The sequence below is a fragment of the Symphalangus syndactylus genome, chromosome 18, assembly GCF_028878055.3.
Source record: "Symphalangus syndactylus isolate Jambi chromosome 18, NHGRI_mSymSyn1-v2.1_pri, whole genome shotgun sequence".
Classification (NCBI taxonomy): Eukaryota; Metazoa; Chordata; class Mammalia; order Primates; family Hylobatidae; genus Symphalangus; species Symphalangus syndactylus.
In genome coordinates this window covers 110,922,093-110,941,296 of record NC_072440.2, presented here as the reverse complement: position 1 = coordinate 110,941,296, position 19,204 = coordinate 110,922,093, and the positions used below count along the sequence as shown (strand labels likewise).

The following is a 19,204-nucleotide window of genomic DNA, read 5'->3' as shown; positions in this document are numbered from 1 at the left end:
AAATTTTACATTCCTAGCAATAGTATGCGAGGGTTCTAATTTCTTCATAGCCTCATCATCACTTGTTATTTTCTGCTGTATTTGCTTGTTTGTATTTTATAGTAGCCATCCTAGTGGGTGTGAGGTGGCATCTCACTGAGGTTTGATTTTAGTTTCCCTAATCACTGGTGATGTTGGCATCTTTCCACGTGCTGATGGGTCATTGATATATCTTCTTGGTGTAATGTCTACTCAAGTCTTTTGCCCATCTTTTAATTGGGTTGTTTGCTTGTTTTCTTCTGGTTCAGTTGTAGGAGTTCTTACGTATTCTAGACATCAACTCCTTAATAGATATATGATTTACAAACTTTCACATTCTCTGGGTTGGATTTCCACTCTTTGGTGGTGTCCTCTGATACACAAAAGTTTTAATTTTGGTATTATTCCATTTGTCTATTTTTTTTGGTTGCTTGTGTTTTTGGTGTCATGTCCAAGAAATCATTGCCAAGTCCAGTGTCATGCAGTATTCCCCCTATTTTTAAATCATAAGAATTTTACAACTTTAGCTCTAACATTTAGAGTTTTGATCTATTTTGATTTAATTTTGGGATATGATGTAAGATAAGGGTTCCACTTCATTTTTACAAATGGATATCCAGTTTTCCCAGCACCATTTATTGAAAAGACTGGCCTTTCTCCATTGAATGGTCTTGACAACTTTGTTAGGAATTATCTGAGCACCTATGGGAGGGTTTCTTTCATCACTCTCTGTTCTGTTCCATTGATCTATGTCTTTCTTTATGCCAGTGCAACGTTGTTTTGATTAATGTAGCTTTGCAGTAAGTTTTGAAATCAGGGACTGTGAAATCTCCAACTTTTTTTTTTTTTGAAGATTGTTTTGGCTATTCAAGGTCCTTGACATTCCATAGAAATTTTAAGATGGATTTTTCTATTTCTGTAAAAATGTCTTTGGGATTTTGATAATGATTGCATTGAATTTGTAGACAGCTTTGAGTAGTATGGACATCTGAACAACATTATGTCTTACAATCCATGAGCACAAGATGTCTTTTCTTCAGTGGTGTGCTCTTTAATTTTTGTCATCAATGTTTTGTAGTTTGCAGTGTACAAGTCTTTTTGCTTCCTTGGCTTAGTTAATTCCATATATTTTATTCTTTTTGATGCTATTGTAAATGAGATTGTTTTCTCAATACCCTTTTCAGGTTGTTCATTGTTAGCATATAGAAATAAAACTGATTTTTGAGTGTTAATTTTGTGTCCTGCAACTTTGTGTGCAGGATTTGCTCAATTCATGTATTAATTCTAACAGACTTTTTTTTGTTCTATATTTAGGGTTTTCTATATGTAAGACAATGTTGCTTGTGAACAATGATAATTTTGTTTTTTCTTTCCTATTTGGTTGACTTGTTTGTTTTTCTTCACAGTTGCTGTAGCTCGGATGTCTAGTACTGTGTGGAATAGAATTGGCAGCAGTAGGCATCCTTACTTTGTTCCTGATCTTAAAAGAAAAAGCTTTCAGTCTTTCACTATTGACTATGATGTTAATGTGGGCTTTTATATAAGGCCTTTATGATGTTGAGATATTTAACCCAATTTCTAGTTTGTTGGGTGTTTTATATCATAAAAGGGTGTTGAATTTTGCCAGTTACTTTTTTGCATCTATTAAGATGATAAGTTTTTCTTTTTCCTTCCTTTTGTTCACATGGTGTGTTGTATTGATTGATTTTTCTATGTCAAACCATCCTTTCATTCCAGGGATAAATCTTACTTTGTTACATTGTACAATGCTTTTAATGTGCTGTTGAAATTTGTTTACTAGTATTTTATTGAGATTTTTGCATCAACCTTCATAAGGGATATTGGTCTGCAGTTTTCTTTTCCTGTAGAGTCCCTGTCTAGGTTTGGTATCAAGGTAACATTGACCTCATAGAATGACTTGGAAAGTATATCCTCCTCTTCAGGTTTTTAGAAGTGTTTGAGAAGGATTGGTGTTCATTTTTCTTTAAATGTTTGGTAGAATTCACCAGCAAAACCATCTGGTCCTCGGCTTTTCTTTGCTTTAAGGTTTTTGATTATAGGTTCAGTCCCATTGCAAGCTACAGTTTGTTCACATTTTCTATTTCTTCTTGATTTAGTTTTGATAAATTGTGTGTGTCATAGGAATTTTTTCATTGAATCCAAGTTATTCAATTTGTTAGTGTAAAATTGTTTGTAGTACTCTCTTACATTTTTTTTTTTACTTTTGTTTAGTCAGTAGAAATGTCCCCTCTCTGATTTCTGATTTTAGCTATTTGAATCCTTTCTATGTTTTATTTGGTCAATACAGATAAAGTGTTGCCATTTTAAAAAAACATTTTTGAAGAATCGAGTTTTGCATCCATTGATTTTCTATATTGTTTTTCTATTTTTTCTTTTTAAAAAATTCTGCTTTAATCTTTGTTATTTCCTTCCTTCTTCTAGATTTGGGTTTAGTGTGTTTTTCTTTTTTCTAGTTTCTTAAGGTTTAAAGTTAAGATGCTGATTTGAGATCTCTCTTTTTTTAATATAAGCATCTTTAGCTATAAGTTTCCCTTTTGGCCCTAGTTTTACTGTGTTCTGTGAATTCTGGTGTGTTGTGTTTTTTATTTGTTCAAGTTATTTTCTAGCTTCCCTTATGATTTCTTCCTTGACCCACTGGTTGTGTAAGAATGGGTTGTTTAAGTTACACATATTTGTTGATTTTCATTTTCCTTCTGCTGTTGATTTCTAGTTACATTCCAATAAGATCAAAAAAGATAATTGATACAATTTTAATCTTTTAACATTTATTAAGGCTTGTTTTGCCACCAAGCATGTGGAGCAAACCTTATAAAGTATGATATCTACAGGGGAGAAGTGACCCTCTGGCAGGCTTCCTTTTGTGCATTGACTAGGAGTTAAAAGGGCCCAGCTTGGAAGATTGCTTTCCTGCTGTCATAGTGCCACTTGGATGATCCCAAACTGGAGCCGAGAACAGTCCTCTAAGCCTGTGGACTAAGAACACTCAAGATGTTCCTGAACAGCCCAACACTGGGGTCCAGGCCAGATGGTGCCACATGTGTTCAGGCTGGTCACCACCATAGCCTCTTAGCTGACCATTCTCTTCTCCAACTCTCTTTTGTCTCCACCACTCTGCATACCCCTGCAATCTTACCCTCTCCAGATCGGCTGTCCCGGAAGTCCTCAGTGGCTCCTGTCTTTTTGGAGGAGATGGAATGGTATGCTGAACAACTCCCATGCGTGGGGTGGGGACATTGGGGACAGACCCCAACCCTCAGGTCCCATTAGGGACAGACTCCAACCTTCAGGTCCCATTAGGGACAGACCCCAACCCTCAGGTTCTGGCCATGCCCCTCCCATGCTCAAGGAATGCAGCTTTGAGAATTTCATCTAGTCTCTCTAAACATGGTACATTTTATGTGCTCAAATGTTTGAGAAATGAATGAATTTATAAGAGAAACAGGTTCTTCATCTGAAAAACAGAGATTTAGCTTTCTTAGGAGGAAGTATATGAGTTTCTAGAATGATTACCTTAGAGGGACAGATGATACAATTTATATTTAGGAAGTAGAAACTGGTTAAGATTAAAGAAATCTCCAATCAGAAATGCAGAAAGGAACTCACTCTCTGCTACTTCTTCATGTAAAGGGGTTCGTCATCCGTCTCGTAAGCAGGACAGTGGTCTTCCAAACCACATGGACACGAGCACTTTCTATCAATGGTAAACAGTCATTTCAGGAATTGGATATTAACATATGATGAGAAATTCTAGTAGGGATTATTGAACAATATATCTTAGCATCTTAAGAAACACAAACCTAAGTCCTCAGGTATGTGAGGGAAGTGAGTGTCATCATTTGCTTTATAAATTACACAATGTCTGGAGGAAGAAATGAAGCCTGCAGAATCTTAAAACCACTCGCTAACATAACACTCTACAGTTTATAGCCCAGGCACTCAGAGGCGAGGTAGTAGACAGTGTGGCTCGTCTTCTGACCTGGCTCCATCTGGGATGAGGCATTTGATGCAGGCTGTCTCGTTCACTCCCACTACACTGAATGTGAAAGATCCAGCTCTGCCCTGTGCGGGTGGAGTGCTGGGGAGATGATGATCCTGGGGAATGACTGAGCAGGGAGGCCCAGGGGGCAGCGTCAGAGTCTCTCTCTCATGCAAGTGTGGTGCCGCAGGAACTCTCGTGTGGCCATGAGCTCTGTGGCAACTCTGAGTTTCAGTGTTTTGAACTCTCAGATGCAGAGACTGAAGTGGCCGCATGCCGGGCAGATGTTGTGTCTCATGCCTCAGTGTGAGGAGCCTGCATGGAGACAGGCTTGCGGGTCTGCCTCCTGTCTTCTCCCCGTTCACTCTGATGGAACTCTTTTCCCAGAATAATTTTTTCCAACAGGTGCGAGACTTGTATAGGGAGACTACCTTTTTTAATACAAAGTATCCGCTTCAGCAAGTTGCCCATTTTAGTAACTTCAGTGTTTCTTAGTTTTAACCCTATTCCCAGAGGCATCTATTATAATAATACAGAGAAAGTGTAGCCCAGAAATGTAATGATTGAGGAAATTTCGAGTGACATAGGAATGACAGCCATAGAGGACTGAGTCTCCTGTGTTTGGGTGGGAGGGGCAGGCAGGTGTCTCCATCGATGGTTGCCACTGTAGAAGGCTGAGTCTCCTGTATTGGGGTGGAAGGGTCAGGCAGATGTCTCCATCGGTCGCTTCCACTTGGTAAGCCTCTGCCTCGCACCATGGCCACTTCTGCGCTAATGCTGATCTACTCATCCCGGAATTGGTTAGAATAATGATGGCAAACACAGCTGCCGACCAACTGGGTGCTTATTGCATACTAGGCACTGTTAAATAACTGTATATTTATGAATCATTTGATTTTTATAAAACTTATACATATTTTGACTGTTATTCCCATTTTTCAGATGACAAAGTGAGGGGCACAGGGTTGCAGAATGTTCCCAAGGCGCCCCTGCCCCAGCAGCAGCCTCTGTGCTGGTGAGCATGCCGCTACCTGCCCCTCAGGCATACATTTCACAACCAGAGAAGCCTCTTCTACCTGTGTATTAGTAAAACTGAAAAATACAGGGTCTTATCAGTCCCCCACAGAGATAGAGGTTGACCTAGGCTCCTGGCCCACACTGGCCAGGCCTTTCCTGGTCACTCAGGGACCTCAAGGCATCTCCGTGTTCACGAATCAGTCACTGTTTGCATTTTCCCACTTTCCTCCCTGGAATGACAGTCCCCGAGCAGCTCTGCCTTTGTGTAGGAACCTGCTTCCGGGTCAGCACAGGGAAGACTCCCCAGTACGCTGTTTAGGAACAGACCACCTTTGCTAAGAAAATCACCGTCTTTGAAGAGTTCTTTTATTAACCACAGTCTTGCTTTAGAAGAAGTTGCTGGGCTGACAATAGATTGTATTTGTACAGCACAGGTAGAAATGCCCATTTTTTGCCCTTTTTGCTTCAATTCTAGATACAGGACACAGAAAATTATTTGACACTTTCTCAAGAAAGCAGAACAGAACATCCAGCCTCACAGAGATTCCGGGTGCATAACTTCACTGTCCAGGGCACCAGCTGTATGTCCTGGGGGTGTTTAAGGGGCATGTCCTTTATTTTCCTCCATACTTCCCTGAAGGAAGTAGTAGAAGAAGTTTCAACTTGCCCCGTTCTACTGGAAACCTGCATTCCACCCACTGAGGATCCCTGAGCTAATGCCCCCACTGCCAGCCTCAGGCTCCCTCCCACCTTGTGTATCTGCAAGTGAGGGGAAGGAGCTTTTCTGTCTTCATGGAGAATCCATACTCATCATCTGAAGGTGGAGGATCCAGGTTGAAGTGCAGTGCATGCAGTACACGTTCATGTAAATATTTATTTTCAATGGAGAATGTAAACCAGTTACTTTGCCATCTGATATTTGGTACTTTGCACATCTCCATTAAATGTGTGCTGCTGACTTGTGTCTATTGCATGAGCTATACTTGAGACACTGTCCACCTGTCATTAATAACATCTTGGAGTTGCACAACATAGGGGCTGCCCAGCCCGGTGCCTCCGCAGCTCCTTCCTAGCGGCCCAGCCCGGCATCTCCGCAGCACCTTCCTGGCTCTTGTAGGTTGTTATCCAGCCTCTCCCTGGAAGCATCAAGTGATAGCAAAGTGGCCCAGGAGCTCTCAGGATAAGAGCAGAGAATGAAATTCATGAATGGAAAAGAAGATCCAGAAGGCAGGGATCTTGGCCTCGTTCCATGTTTGGACCGTGTGAGTTAGTCTCCTAGGAGAGTCCATCTCACACTAGACAGGCAGAAGTTAACAAGCTTGAAAATACCGAGTATCAGCAAGGAACAGAGTAGTGAGAACTCCCAACCAGGGCTTGAGCAGGGCATGTGTTGGTCTGTATGAATCTAGAAACGTGTGGAACTGAGGCCCATTGCCAGAGCTCTATGTGTTATAAAGAGCAGAGAGCTGCAAGGGATGGCGGACAGGAGACTGGGCTGGTGCTTCTCCTAGAGCAGGGGCAGAGGGGATTTCAATCTATCATCGTGTCAGCATAGTGTATTTTATATAAATTTCATTCATTTATTTATTTTTAGTTTTATTTTTTGAGACAGAGTCTACATCTGTCACCCAGGCTGGAGTGCAGTGGCTTGATCTCGGCTCACTGCAACCTCTGCCTCCCAGGCTCAAGAGATTCTCGTGTCTCAGCCTCCTGAGTAGCTGGAATTACAGATGCCCACCACCACACCCGGATAATTTTTTGTGTTTTTGGTAGAGATGGGGATTTGCCATGTTGCCCAGGCTGGTCTGAAACTCCTGGGCTCAAGCGATCCACCCACCTTGGCCTCCCAAAGTGCTGGGATTACAGGTGAGAGCCACCACACCCGGCCTATACATTTAATTTAAAACAATAAATATGTAAACAGAAGACAGGCCAAAGTGGCACACATTCTAAAACAGTGAAGCAGAATTAAACCAGTAAGCCTCGGTAGAGACCCTGTCCTCACCTGGTCCTGGACGGTGCCCCTGGGTGAACACCAGATCTGCTTTCCACACCCGCCTTCCCTGGGTCCCCTCCTCCTCTGCCTCCGCCGCCTCCACCTCTCCAAATGCCTTTTTACCATCCTGTGCCACTCCAGAAATGTGATGGTTAATACTGAGTGTCAACTTGATTGGCTTGAGGGATACAAAGTATTGGTCCTGGGTGTGTCTCTGAGGGTGTTGCCAAAGGAGATTCACATTTGAGTCAGTGGACTGAGGTAGGCAAACCCACCCTTAATTGGGTGGGCACCATCCAAGCAGCTGCCAGTGAACATGAAGCAGGCAGAGAAATGTGAAAGGAGAGATGGGCCTAGCCTCCCAGCCCACATCTTTCTCCTGTGCTGGATGCTTCCTGCCCTTGGACATCGGACTCCAAGTTCTTCAGTTTTGAGATTCGGACTGGCTCTCCTTGCTCCTCAAGCTTGCAGACGGCCTATTGTGGGACCCTGTGATTGTGTAAGTTAATATTTCATAAACTCCCCTTGATATATATCTATCCCATTAGTTCTGTCTCTCAAGAGAACCCTGACTAATACAAGATACTTCTATCCAATAAGGCGCAACACCGGGAGCCAAGAGTCAGAGGCAGGAACATGCCCCATGCTGCTGCTTTCTGGGCCGTGGAAACACATTCGTCACCAGTCCTGGCCCTGCTGGTCTAGCCTTGTGCACATTTCCCAGGGCTCCCCTAAGGAGCGTCCGCAAACCAAGTGGCTTAAAACAACAGAAATTTATCCTCTCATTTCTAGAGGCTGCAAATCTGAGATCAAAGGGTCGGCAGGGCTGAACTCTCTCAGGTTCAGAAGGTGAATCCCTCCTGCCTCTTCCCGCTTTGGATGCCTCCTGCAGTCCCTGGCATTCCTCAGTCTGCAGCTCCTCACCCCAGCTTCTACCCCTGACTCCACACCTGGCTGTCCTCCCTGGGTCTCTGTCTCCTTTTCTCAGAAGATCACTGGCACAGGATTTGAGCCCCATGTGCTCCAGCACAGCCTCACCTTGGTCTCTTCTGCAAAGAGCCTACTTCCAAATAAGATACTGGGGGCTAAGGCTCCAGCATGACTTTTGGGGGGACACAAGTCATTCCTGTGCACCAACCCGCAAGAAACGTGGAGCACAACTGCAAGGCTGAGCTGTGGTGCTGGAAGCAATAAATGAGGAGTCAGGATGCAGGGACAGAGAGACCTGCCTGTCCTCTGTGCCTGTGGCAAGCTGTGTGCCTGCCCAAACCCCACCTGTCATCTGTAAAATGAGGATGAAAGCACCATCTTGTGAGTTTACCATGAGAATTCAATGTAAGGCACTTAGCCTAGTTCCAGGCATGCAAGACGGGTGCCTTATATGAGGGCACCGTTACTATCTCCACTCTAAAGTGCTGTTAAAAATACTTTCAAAGTCCACTCACTCATGGCTGATGCTCTTCGTCAGCTAAAGCGTTTTCTGCAGGTCTCCTTCCGCAATCCAGTCTGCTTTAGGTTGAAGAAAGCATTGGCCTCCCGGGGCTCACTGACCCCAGGATAAAAACAGAAAGATCCCTCCACACCCCAGGGTGGGTCAGCATTTCCCCGCTGGACACAAGCTGCGGCCCCAGGGTGCACATCGACCAGAAATTCACGTAGGCCGTGCCAGCCCCTGCTTGTAAGGTGGCTCTCAGTCTATCCCGGCAGAGCTGCCTGTGCCCACGTGATTTCTCTCCCTTCCCATACCCCATCGTGATGTTGCTTCCGACAGCTCCATGCATCCTGTTTTGTTAATGAACAGAATCGCTTCTTTAACTTCTTCATTAATTCCAGCTCTTCATTTGTGCATGTTGTCTATGATACTTAAAAGGCTAATCTTAATGCTTTTGTCTGGAGCGTGAATTTTTAACATATTTGAAAATGAACTCGAATGTGCTATTTAATACCATGTTTTATCACATCCTAATTACGTTTACTAGCTATTGTCCTATAAAAAGCTATTTTAATTTTTATTATCTGGATTTTTCGCCACCGCAGCACGTGTCATTTTCTGCAGTGATGTCCAAAAATTAAGTAAAAGGTATTTAAGGGAGCTCTGATTGTGCTTCTCAAGAGCCCTAGAAAATTTGATGAGTCATTAGGCTGACTGTGTGTGAGAGGAAAATCTCCACAGCCTGAAGCTGTGTAAGATGGGATGGCTTTAGAACTGCCGAGCTCTCACAGCACTCAGCTCAAGCCTCAGCATCCCCCAGAGGTGACATGCATGGAGTTCTCAGTGGATGGTGGGGAAGGGTCAAGGTGACATGCATGGAGCTCTCAGTGGATGGTGGGGAAGGGTCGTGGGATTGGGCACCTTACTTAGTTTGAGGGAGAGTCACAGAGTCCACATGCTCACTGTGGTTGTCACTGCTCACCCTGCACCCTGCTGAGGCCCGGCTGCTGTCTGCACCCGTGCCGTGCTGTCCTCCAGGGGGACCTGCAGGATGTAACCAAGGCATAACACTTGTATCACTGGGGTCCAGGAGAAAAGAAGTACTCAAAAAATATTATGGCCTCAAACCTCCCCACATTGGCTAGAGACGTAAACCTACATATTCCAGAAGTTGAACAAACTCTAAACAGAATAAGCCCAAAGAATTCCATACCCAGATCCTTACAATTAAGCTCATGAGAACTAAAGAAAAAGAAAACAAATCTTGAAAGCAGCATGAGAAAAATAATACAGCTCTTAGGGAGGAAAAACCATTCAATTTACAGTGGCTTTCTCATCAGAAACTACAGAGGCTAGAAGGGAGTGTCCCAATATTGTTTTAAGTGCTGAAAGAAAAGAATTGGCACACAGAAGCCTTTATCCACTTGAAAATATATTTCAGTAATTAAAAAAATTTAAACATTTTCTGATAAAAATATTAAGAGAGTTTAGTATCAGCAGATCTATCCAAAAAGAATAAAGGAAGTTCTCTAAACAGAAATCAAACGATGAAAGAAGGAACCTGGGCACATCAGGAGGGAAGAAGGGCCATGGTGAGCGAGAGTGCAGGTGACACCACAGACATTTCTTGTCCTACTGAGTTTTCGTGCATTTTTTTTTTTTTTTTTTTAAGGCAGAGTCTCGCTCTGTCACCCAGGCTGGAGTGCAGTGGTGTGATCTCGGCTCACTGCAACCTCTGCCTCCCGGGTTGAAGAGATTCTCCTGCCTCAGCCTCCCAAGTAGCTGAGACTACAGGCATGTGCCACCATGCCCAGCTAATTTTTTGTATTTAGTAGTCATGTTAGCCAGGCTGGTCTCGATCTCCTGAGCTCGTGATCCTCCCACCTCAGCCTCCCAAAGTGCTGGGATTACAGGCGTGAGCCACCGCGCCCGGCCTGAGTTTACTAAATTATGTTTTATGGTCGAAGAAAAAATAATAACACTGTCTGATGTGATTCTACATGTATATGAAGAAACTATTTGAAATATATGTACTATAAATGGGGAGGGAAAAGGAAGGTGAAGGGGAGTGAGGTTTCTATACTTCAGCTAAACTGATGGAGGAGTGACCACTGTGTATATAGAACATGTATACAACTGCGTATAGAGAACCAGAGCAATTTCTAAAAAGGCCATCCAAAGAGACACTCAAAAAAATACAGATAAATTGGAATGCTAAAAAAAAAAAAAAAAAAAGAGTTTAACTTACAGTTAGGCAGACAAAAAAAGCAGAGAAATCAAAGACAGGAAAATAAAATAAAATATCAGTCTTCAGCCCTAAGACATCAATAATTACATGAGTGAAAATGGTGTAAATGTACCAAGTAAGAAACAGAGATTGGCAGAGGAGATTAACAAGATGACCAAGCTCTAATGAAGGAACTTACTTCAAAGATACCATGTAGATGGTTTGAAAGTAAACGAGTAAAAAGATAAATCATGTAATCTTGATCAAAGGAAAGCAAGAGTAGCCCTATTATCAGATAAAGGAGACTTCAGAGAAAATAAAATTACTAGATGCAGAGAGAGTGGTATTATAGAATGATAAAAGGCTCAGTCCACCGAGAAGACCCAGCCATCCTGAGTGTTCACAAAACAACGGGGCTGCAAAATATGAGAAGCAAAAACTGAGAATTGAAAAAAAAAAAAACAAAAAAGAGAAAAATCTACAATTACAGTGGAAAGCCTCAACACTCCTTCTCAACAATAGAAAGACAACTAGGTAAAATATCAGCAAATATATAGAAGAATTCAACAGTACCATCAACTAAAAGAATCTAGTAAACATTTATGGAATCCCCCCACCACATACTACGGGATAATAAACATTACTTTCAAGTGTCCATGCAACTTTTAGCAGGATCAGCCATATCTGGGGGCATAAACAAGCATCAACAAATTTGTGAGAACTTAAAATATACAAAGAATGTTATCCAATTAAAATGGAAACAAATTTGAAATCAACAACAGAAAGATAATAGGAAATTCTCCAAACACTTAGATGCTGCACACTTATAAATAAGCAATGTGTCAAACATGCAGTTTCAAGGCAAATAAAAAATAATGAGGATATGAAAATGAGAACCCTGTAATACATCAAAGTTTGTGAGGCACAGCTGAATCAGGGCTGCACAGGAAATTTATGGCATTAACAGCATGCATTCATTAGAGAACAGGAAAGGTCTAAAAACTGTAGGCTTCTGCCTCAATAAACTAGAAACAATAAACTAGAAACAATAAACTATAAACCCCAAGGAAGAGCAGATATCAGTAAAATTGAAAACAGAAAAACAGAAGAGGAAACCAGTAAAACAAAGAGCTGTTTCTTTGAAGATACCATTAAATTTGGCAAATGTTTAGAAGAAAGACTCACAAAAAAAAGAGAAAAAGAGAAGACGAAAATTGAGAATATAATAAATGAAATGGGATATCACTACAGACTGTGTAAACTTCGACAGGATAATGAAAATACAATGAATAACTCTACACATGTAAATCTTGCAACTTAAACCGAAGAGACTGTTTCCTCCTAAACCACGAACTGCCACAACTCCATCACTATAGAGTCTTTGGGTAGCCTTACCATTACTAAGAAAACTATATTTGTAGCTTAAAAACTTTCAAAATGAAATGTTTAGTTCAGATGATTTCACTGGAGAATTCTATCAAATGTCAAAGAGAACACCAATATCTTCTCTATAATATCTTCTGGAAGAAAAAAGGAGGAGGAAACACAAGTTTTTGAAGCAAGCATTACCCTTGTACCAAAAGCAGTCAAAAACACTCCAGAAAATAAACCACAGACCAATATTTTCCATTAATACAGACACTAAATCTTCAAGAAAGCACTAGGTGACCTACGTGTGGCAGATGCACACCTGCTGTTATTTCTCATATCCAACTCCAGTTCCTTTTCCAGGCCGCTTTCTTTACTGCCCACTATTGGGAGAGTATTTTCCTTACTGGAAATGAGCAAATCAAAGGGGGCGAGTTGCTTGTCATCTCCTGAAGTTATAGCATCTCACCTGAGCAGCATGGCTGTGGCATCCTGTTCTTGGTGTTCAGAACACAGAAAATAAATCTTGTCTTGGCCGGCACGGTGGCTCCCGCCTATAATCTCAGCACTTTGGGAGGCCAAGGCAGGTGGATCACTGAGTTCAGAAGTTTGAGACCAGCCTTGTCAACATGGTGAAACCCCGTCTCTACTAAAAATACAAAAATTAGGTGGGCATGGTGGGGGACGCCTGTAATCCCAGGACTTGGGAGGCTGAGGCAGAAGAATCGCTTGAACCCGGGAGGCAGAGGTTGCAGTGAGCCGAGATTGCACCACTGCACTCCAGCCTGGGCAATAAGAGCAAAACTCTCTCTCTCTCAAAAAAAAAAAAAAAAGATGGTTTTATTTCTGGTATTCTTAGGTTTATCTTTCTTTTTTTTTAACTCTTCAGGTAATTCTGTGCTTTATATTTTTGATGGTTTCTGTAAATATTGATTGCTCTGTGCTTGGTTTATTTTATTCCAAAAGCTGAACTTCAAAGCCATTTACTTTAAGCTTTTATTAATAAGACCGCTTTTGATATTTTCATATAAAGAGTTCTGAAACTATCTATTTTACGTTTTGGTCAGTTGTGGAAGGAGGTACTTAGAACTTTTTATTTTTTTCTTGAACTCGTTAATTGATTCAGAAGCTTTGCTGTAAGCCCAGAGCTGTGGTCCGCAGTTGGTCATTTTTCTATGGGTCACCATATAATGTGCTGGAGATAAAGTTCAGTACAAAAAGACTGTCCCCTGTCTTCAGCCAAACCATGAAGTGTTCTGCATATACCCTTTCTCCATAATTTCATCAGTAGGTCAAATGTTATCCTAGTAAGTTGTTCCTTCCGCCTCAACATCTTGGAGAATTCCAAATGAGTTACGTGGACATTCTCTCCCTGAGTTACGAGAAAATGTTTAAATTACTAATTTTATCAAAATTTGCTGGGCAGTCTATGAGGATGTCTTTCAAGAAACCGGCACACAAAAAAAATAAACATTCCCAGACTCCCTCCGATGTGGGAAGTGGGCTGTGAGGCAACCCTTCCTTCAGGATTTGGGGCGTGTGTGCCAATTAGAATTTCTTCCAAGGCATCAAGGGAAAATTTGTAAACATAGAGGAAGCCTGGAAATAATCCCACATGTCATTCATTCACTAGGTTGAAAGAATTGTGTTTGGAAAGTTCTATGATAAGACTGTTTTGTGGGAGTTGTATGTACAGCAGTAATGAGGAAACAGATTTTTTTTTTTAATTCTCTCAAGTTCTTTTTTTTTTGAGACGGAGTCTCGCTCTGTCGCCCAGGCTGGAGTGCAGTGGCATGATCTCGGCTCACTGCAAGCTCCGCCTCCCGGGTTCACGCCATTCTCCTGCCTCAGCATCCTGAATAGCTGGGACTATAGGTGCCCGCCACCACGCCCGGCTAATTTTTTTGTATTTTTAGTAGAGACGGAGTTTCACCGTGTTAGCCAGGATGGTCTCAATCTCCTGACCTCGTGATCCGCCCGCCTCGGCCTCCCAAAGGGCTGGGATTACAGGCGTGAGCCACTGCGCCCGGCCAATTCTCTCAAGTTCTAAAAATGCGAATGATGAGACACTCTATGTGTCTGGGAGGATATTGATTGATTAATTCTGAAAATGACGTTTTGTGTAGCCAGAGGTTCCTTAGACGAAAGCTTTCTCTTTTTCCTCCATCCTAAGCCCCTTTGGAGATTATGCAAATGCGTTGTGTGCTTATGTAGCCGTCTGGAATAACTTTGTCCTGTGCCGTAAAGATGGGCTATAATTACCGAATGTGTGTGTATTGCCCTTCAGTGCTAGCCACTGATGTTTACCATTTCTACAGATCCTATGATGCTAGCTACTTAGTCTACATAAAATGTAGCAATTACCCTTGGAATATTTTCATTTCCTATTTTATAATCACTAGATTTAAATTCTAGAGATTGAGTAGCTTTCAAACCTGAGCTGTGAGAATGTCACCACTCCTGTGGACTTTCACATAGAACCTCAATCCTTCTCACACTCTGGGTCAGGTTTATGGAAGGTGGGCAGGGGGAGCTGGCTGGGACTGTGCTTTTCAGCCACTGCTCATTTGCAATCTGCTCTCCGACTCTCATCACCAATGCCAACAGTGTGTAGAGTATTCGTGACCACCAGCTGTGTGTGCGGCATTGGCTGGACCCCTGATTATCCTGAAATGGTCAGGAGCTGTATAAAGCCCAAGGTGGATGGGTCCTTCCAGCCTTTTGGGCCCCCTGCCACCTGCTCTCCTCTAAGAGGGGAGAGGCAGGGACTTGAGCTACCGTGTTTGTGACAATCTCTAAAGAAAGGTTGACAGGCGGGGCATGGGGGGGCAGTGGAGGTCTTGTCAGGCAGGCAGTATGGGCAGCCCATGGAGTGGAGCAGTGACAGGACTGAGACCTGAGACCTGACTGGCCCCTGCCCGCCTCGGCCAGGGTGTGTGTGTGTGTGTGTATGTGAGCCATGCACTGTCAGCGTGTGCTGTGTGAGCCACAGTGTGTGTGCATGTGTGTCAGCCATGTGTTGTGTGTGTGAGCTGTGCGCTGTGTGTATCTGAGCCATGTGCTGTGTCACAGCAGTGCACTGTGAGCCGTGCACTGTGTGTGTGCACGTGTGTATGCCATGCACTGTGTGTCAGCTGTGCGCTGTGTGTGCCCCACACTGTGCATGTGCGTGTGTGTGTAAGCCACATGCTGTGTGAGAGCTGTAGGCTGTGTAGGTGTGAGCTGCGCATTGTGGGTGTGTGTGTGTGGTGTGAAAGTCGTGCACTGTGTGTGTGTGTGGTGTGTGTCGTGTGCTGTGTGTGTGGGAATGTTTGTGTGTGTACCATGCACTGTGTGTGTGAGTGTTTGTGTGTGTGTATGGTGTGTGAGCCATGTGCTGTGTGTGTGTGTGGTGTGAGCCATGCATTGTGTGTCTGTGTGTGTGTCTGTGTCTGTGGTAGGTGAGCTGTGCACTGTGTATAAGTGCGTGTGTGGTATGTGAACCGTGCACTCTGTGTGTGTGTGGTGTGAGCCATGCATTGTGTGTGTGTGTGTGTCTGTGTCTGTGGTGGGTGAGCCGTGCGCTGTGTATAAGGGTGTGTGTGGTATGTGAACCGTGCACTCTCTGTGTGTGTATGTGAGCCGTGCATTGTGTGTGTGTGTGTGTGTGTGTGGTGTGCAAGCCATGCATGTCGTGTATGGGTGTGTATGTGTATGTGGTGTTAGCTGTGCACTGTGTCTGTGTGTGTGTGGTGTGTGAGCCATGTACTGTGTGTGTGTGGTGTGTGAGCCGTGTACTATGTGTGTGTATGTGGTGTTAGCCATGCACTGTGTGTGTGGTGAGCCATGCATTGTGTGTGTGGTGTATGAGCCATGTATTCTGTATGTGTGTATGTGTGTATATGGTGTTAGCCGTGTACTGTGTGTGTGCGTGTGGTGTGTGAGCCGTGCACTGTGTGTGTGTGTGTGTGTATGCTAGAGGGAGACAGAGAGAAGGGGGAAGAGAGAGAGTGTAGGCATCAAGCACCCGTTTTCCACAAGAGTAACGTGTTTGGATGCCACAGGGTGGCTCAGAGACAGGCCCAGAACTCACGGGCTATATTTTTCCAACTCAAATCGATGGCTCCGATTCTCTTCTAAATGGGAACATTTTACCTACAGATTTATTAGGGTTCATGCTTCTTTTGTCTGGAGTGGCATGAAAACATTTAAAACACAAATCTCGCTTTCACCCAACATGGCTGCGAGTGCATTGGCAGGTGCTCACGGGCTCCGCAGCCTGAAGCCCAGAGAGCTTGGGGCAGAGTCCAGGAGCAGAGAACCCAGGCTTCCCCTCAGAAGCGTCACTTGCTGGTCCAGGCCGCCCTCCACACAAACCACCCGCCGCGGGTGGGATGCGCTTCAGACTGCGGGACTTCTCCCACTGTGTGACCACCGATGTCGTTTTTGTATGTTTTTGGCGGTATCCCTGCTGTACTGCTCTGCTGCTTGGTGGTGGTGTAAATTGTACTGCTCTTCAGAATTTTCTCAGGAAAGTGCCGCTTCTAGCTCCTGCGGGAACATGCTTGTGGGCCTCATGCAAAGAGATGTGAACATATTACCCAATAGGTATAATGAGCTAGCAGAAAGAAAATTCAGTGGTTTACTCTGTTTTCAAACACGCGTTGGAGAATAGAGATTGGCTGGGCTCTGCGCATTTGTTCTGAGTTAGAGCAATGCCTGTAAACACTCCCCACCCTCACAGAGCTGGAAATATTTGCCTCTTGACAAAAAGCAAGAAAGAACTCCGTGTATGCAGTTAGTCCTGCGGGTCTTCTGGGACCCTGCATCGTCTTGTTCTGTTCCCTGTAACTTGGATGTTAGAGCATTTTATAATTTTTGACCAAAGGGGGGTTAATATGGAGACTACCTAATTAAAGTTAAACAGCATTATTAAAGAACGTTTTCTCAAAATTGATACTTTTTTCTAGTCCAGAACATACATGTGCAGCTGGCAAGGAGAAATGCTGCGTTTCACGGTGGATTTCGCGTTGGGATTTACCTGTTTTGAGAGTAAGACAAAGGTAAGAGGCTGAGCAGGCGTCCGTGCCGCCCCATTGCCATGTGCTTGGTTACATTCCATGGGTGTTAACACTCACGCGTGTCTGGTAGAAGCCACCACCCTTGCTGGGTTGTGTATTGTGCAGAGGCCATGCTTTCGTAGACTTGTTTTTCTGATAGCTCAGGACCCAGGATTTCCACAAGCCCTGAGGGTGTCTGGCCAGTAGTATTCACAGCAGGGTCAGGTGGGTGGACAGGGAAGTTGAAGATGCTGCTGCTGAGGAGGGACCCACAACACTTGAGTAAATGCTTTGAAAAAAACATTCATCGTTGCCTGCCTTTCATCGGAACATTCGTGGTAGCGGTGAACAGCGCCTGTGCCTGGGGGAATTTGTGGAGGGTGGATGCCAGGAATGTACAGCTGCCCTTAGGAAGGGAGTGAGACCCATTTCCACCCACATCTGAGTATTCTCCCAACTACATAAGTGTTAAGGAAATGCTTTGTGAGGACAATCCACTGTTTTGTCATAATATTTTTTAAAACCTACTCTCTGTGTTAATTAAGAATGAGTGAAATGGAAAGTGTTGGTAAGATAAATACGGTTGTTAAAAAAAATTTCAACAAATCTCGTTGAAAGACTTAACTTGTCTTTTATTAGCAATCCCGAATCAGGCTGCACCCCCTTTACAAAATAGAGCCCCGTTTATTATCTCATGGTCATTTCCTAACTTCTGTGTTCAAGAACCTTTGGATGCCCTCTGCAGTGAATTGGTCATTGAATCTATAGGTTAATGCGCACAGGGAACTGCACCTTCTTTCTGAGAAGCTGCCCTCACTGTGTGGCCTCTACAAAAAGCAAGACAAAAACCCCTTCCTGAGCAGGGGCTCCCAAACTGGTGGTTTTGCCCCCAAGGGACACTTGGACATGTCTGGAGACATTTTCTATTGTCAGGACTTGGTGGGAGTTTCTGCTGATATCCAGGGCACCTGGAGGGTGGAGCCCAGGGATGGCTCAGGGCACAGGGCCCCGCACAGGGCATCTCCAGGGCCTACCAGGCAATAGTGTGGAGGCTGAGAAACCTGGGCTAGGGCCATGGACTAATTCCTTTACGGAATTCCAGGGCCAGAAAATTTAATGGAGTCATTATTCCCCTCCAGGGCACATACCATGTTTGTAGTGACAATAGCACATATTTGCGTAAGCATTGAATGAGAAGAAGGGATTTCACATCTGCCATCCAGTATCCAGGTCCATAATTCTATGGACCTAAAGTCACAGAGTGGGAAGTAGCTTCTGGGTTCCGCTTAGGTGTTCTTCCCCCTGTCCCTGGTCTGCCATACGGACCTGCCGTTTCCAGGCTGGGTGACTTGCTCTTAATACTATTTGGAAGCCAGATCTGCAAAAACTTACTGTGCATGTCCTTTTGAGATAAGGGAGGTAATTAAGTAACTATTCAAGTGTAAGGACAAACTCTCCATACAGCTTCTTAAAGAGGACACCTGATTTGTAACTTCTACTTCTTGCTCTGTGTTTCAAGTAATGAAGTGTTCCAGGTAATCTAAAAGGAGACTCCAAACTCTGCTTTAGAGCGGGTCTGCTTAGCCCCCTCACTGCAGCCCCTGGGGTCCTGTGTGTCCCTCCACTGGAAGGAGCCTGTGAGCTCCTCCTTTCCAGGAGTGAAACGCTGGCCCACCGGCCCCATTGCCTGGGCCAGCACTCACCAGGGGCATTTCTCTCTACCTGTGTTGCTGTGGGTAATGTGCTCACAGGCCCTTCCCAGCCAGCGCCTCTCACCCGTGCTCGGGGCTCAGCATAGCGTCCAGAGGTCACGTGTCTCCATGTTGTAATTCTGCCAGAAGGTCTCAGCACAGGAGGATCAACTGAGTCTGCAGAAATGAAGAGAACATCTATCACCACGTTTAGCCAAGCCCTGAGCCTCGTACCTGCAGGGGCTGATTTTCACCTGGAGTGGCCACGGGGTTCCCTGGGTGGGAGTGATGTTTGTGAGCTTCCAGGCCATTGCTCAACATGAAGACACATTTCCTACCTTCATTTCCCCGGTGAGTTTCCTTTCTTCCTGGGCTGCCCTGTGCCTTTCCTCCTCAAGGGCATCACCATCCTTCCCCAG

At 44.1% G+C, this 19,204-nt stretch overlaps 1 protein-coding gene across 8 annotated transcripts in view; it reads left to right on the top strand.

The window, feature by feature from the left end:
• SNTG2 (syntrophin gamma 2) overlaps nucleotides 1-19,204 on the top strand; it is a 400,470-nt gene that overhangs the window by 329,954 nt on the left and 51,312 nt on the right. For 5 of the 8 annotated variants that reach the window (XM_063622870.1, XM_063622867.1, XM_055252588.2 and 2 more), the window contains one exon: nucleotides 17,005-17,097. The exons of 1 other annotated variant lie outside the window; for it this stretch is intronic. In XM_063622870.1, coding sequence (XP_063478940.1) covers nucleotides 17,005-17,097 — 93 coding nt within the window. Of the gene's footprint in view, nucleotides 1-5,507; nucleotides 5,753-17,004; nucleotides 17,098-19,204 lie in introns of those variants that run through there. 2 more of the 8 variants (XM_063622871.1, XM_063622866.1) reach the window with 2 other exon arrangements.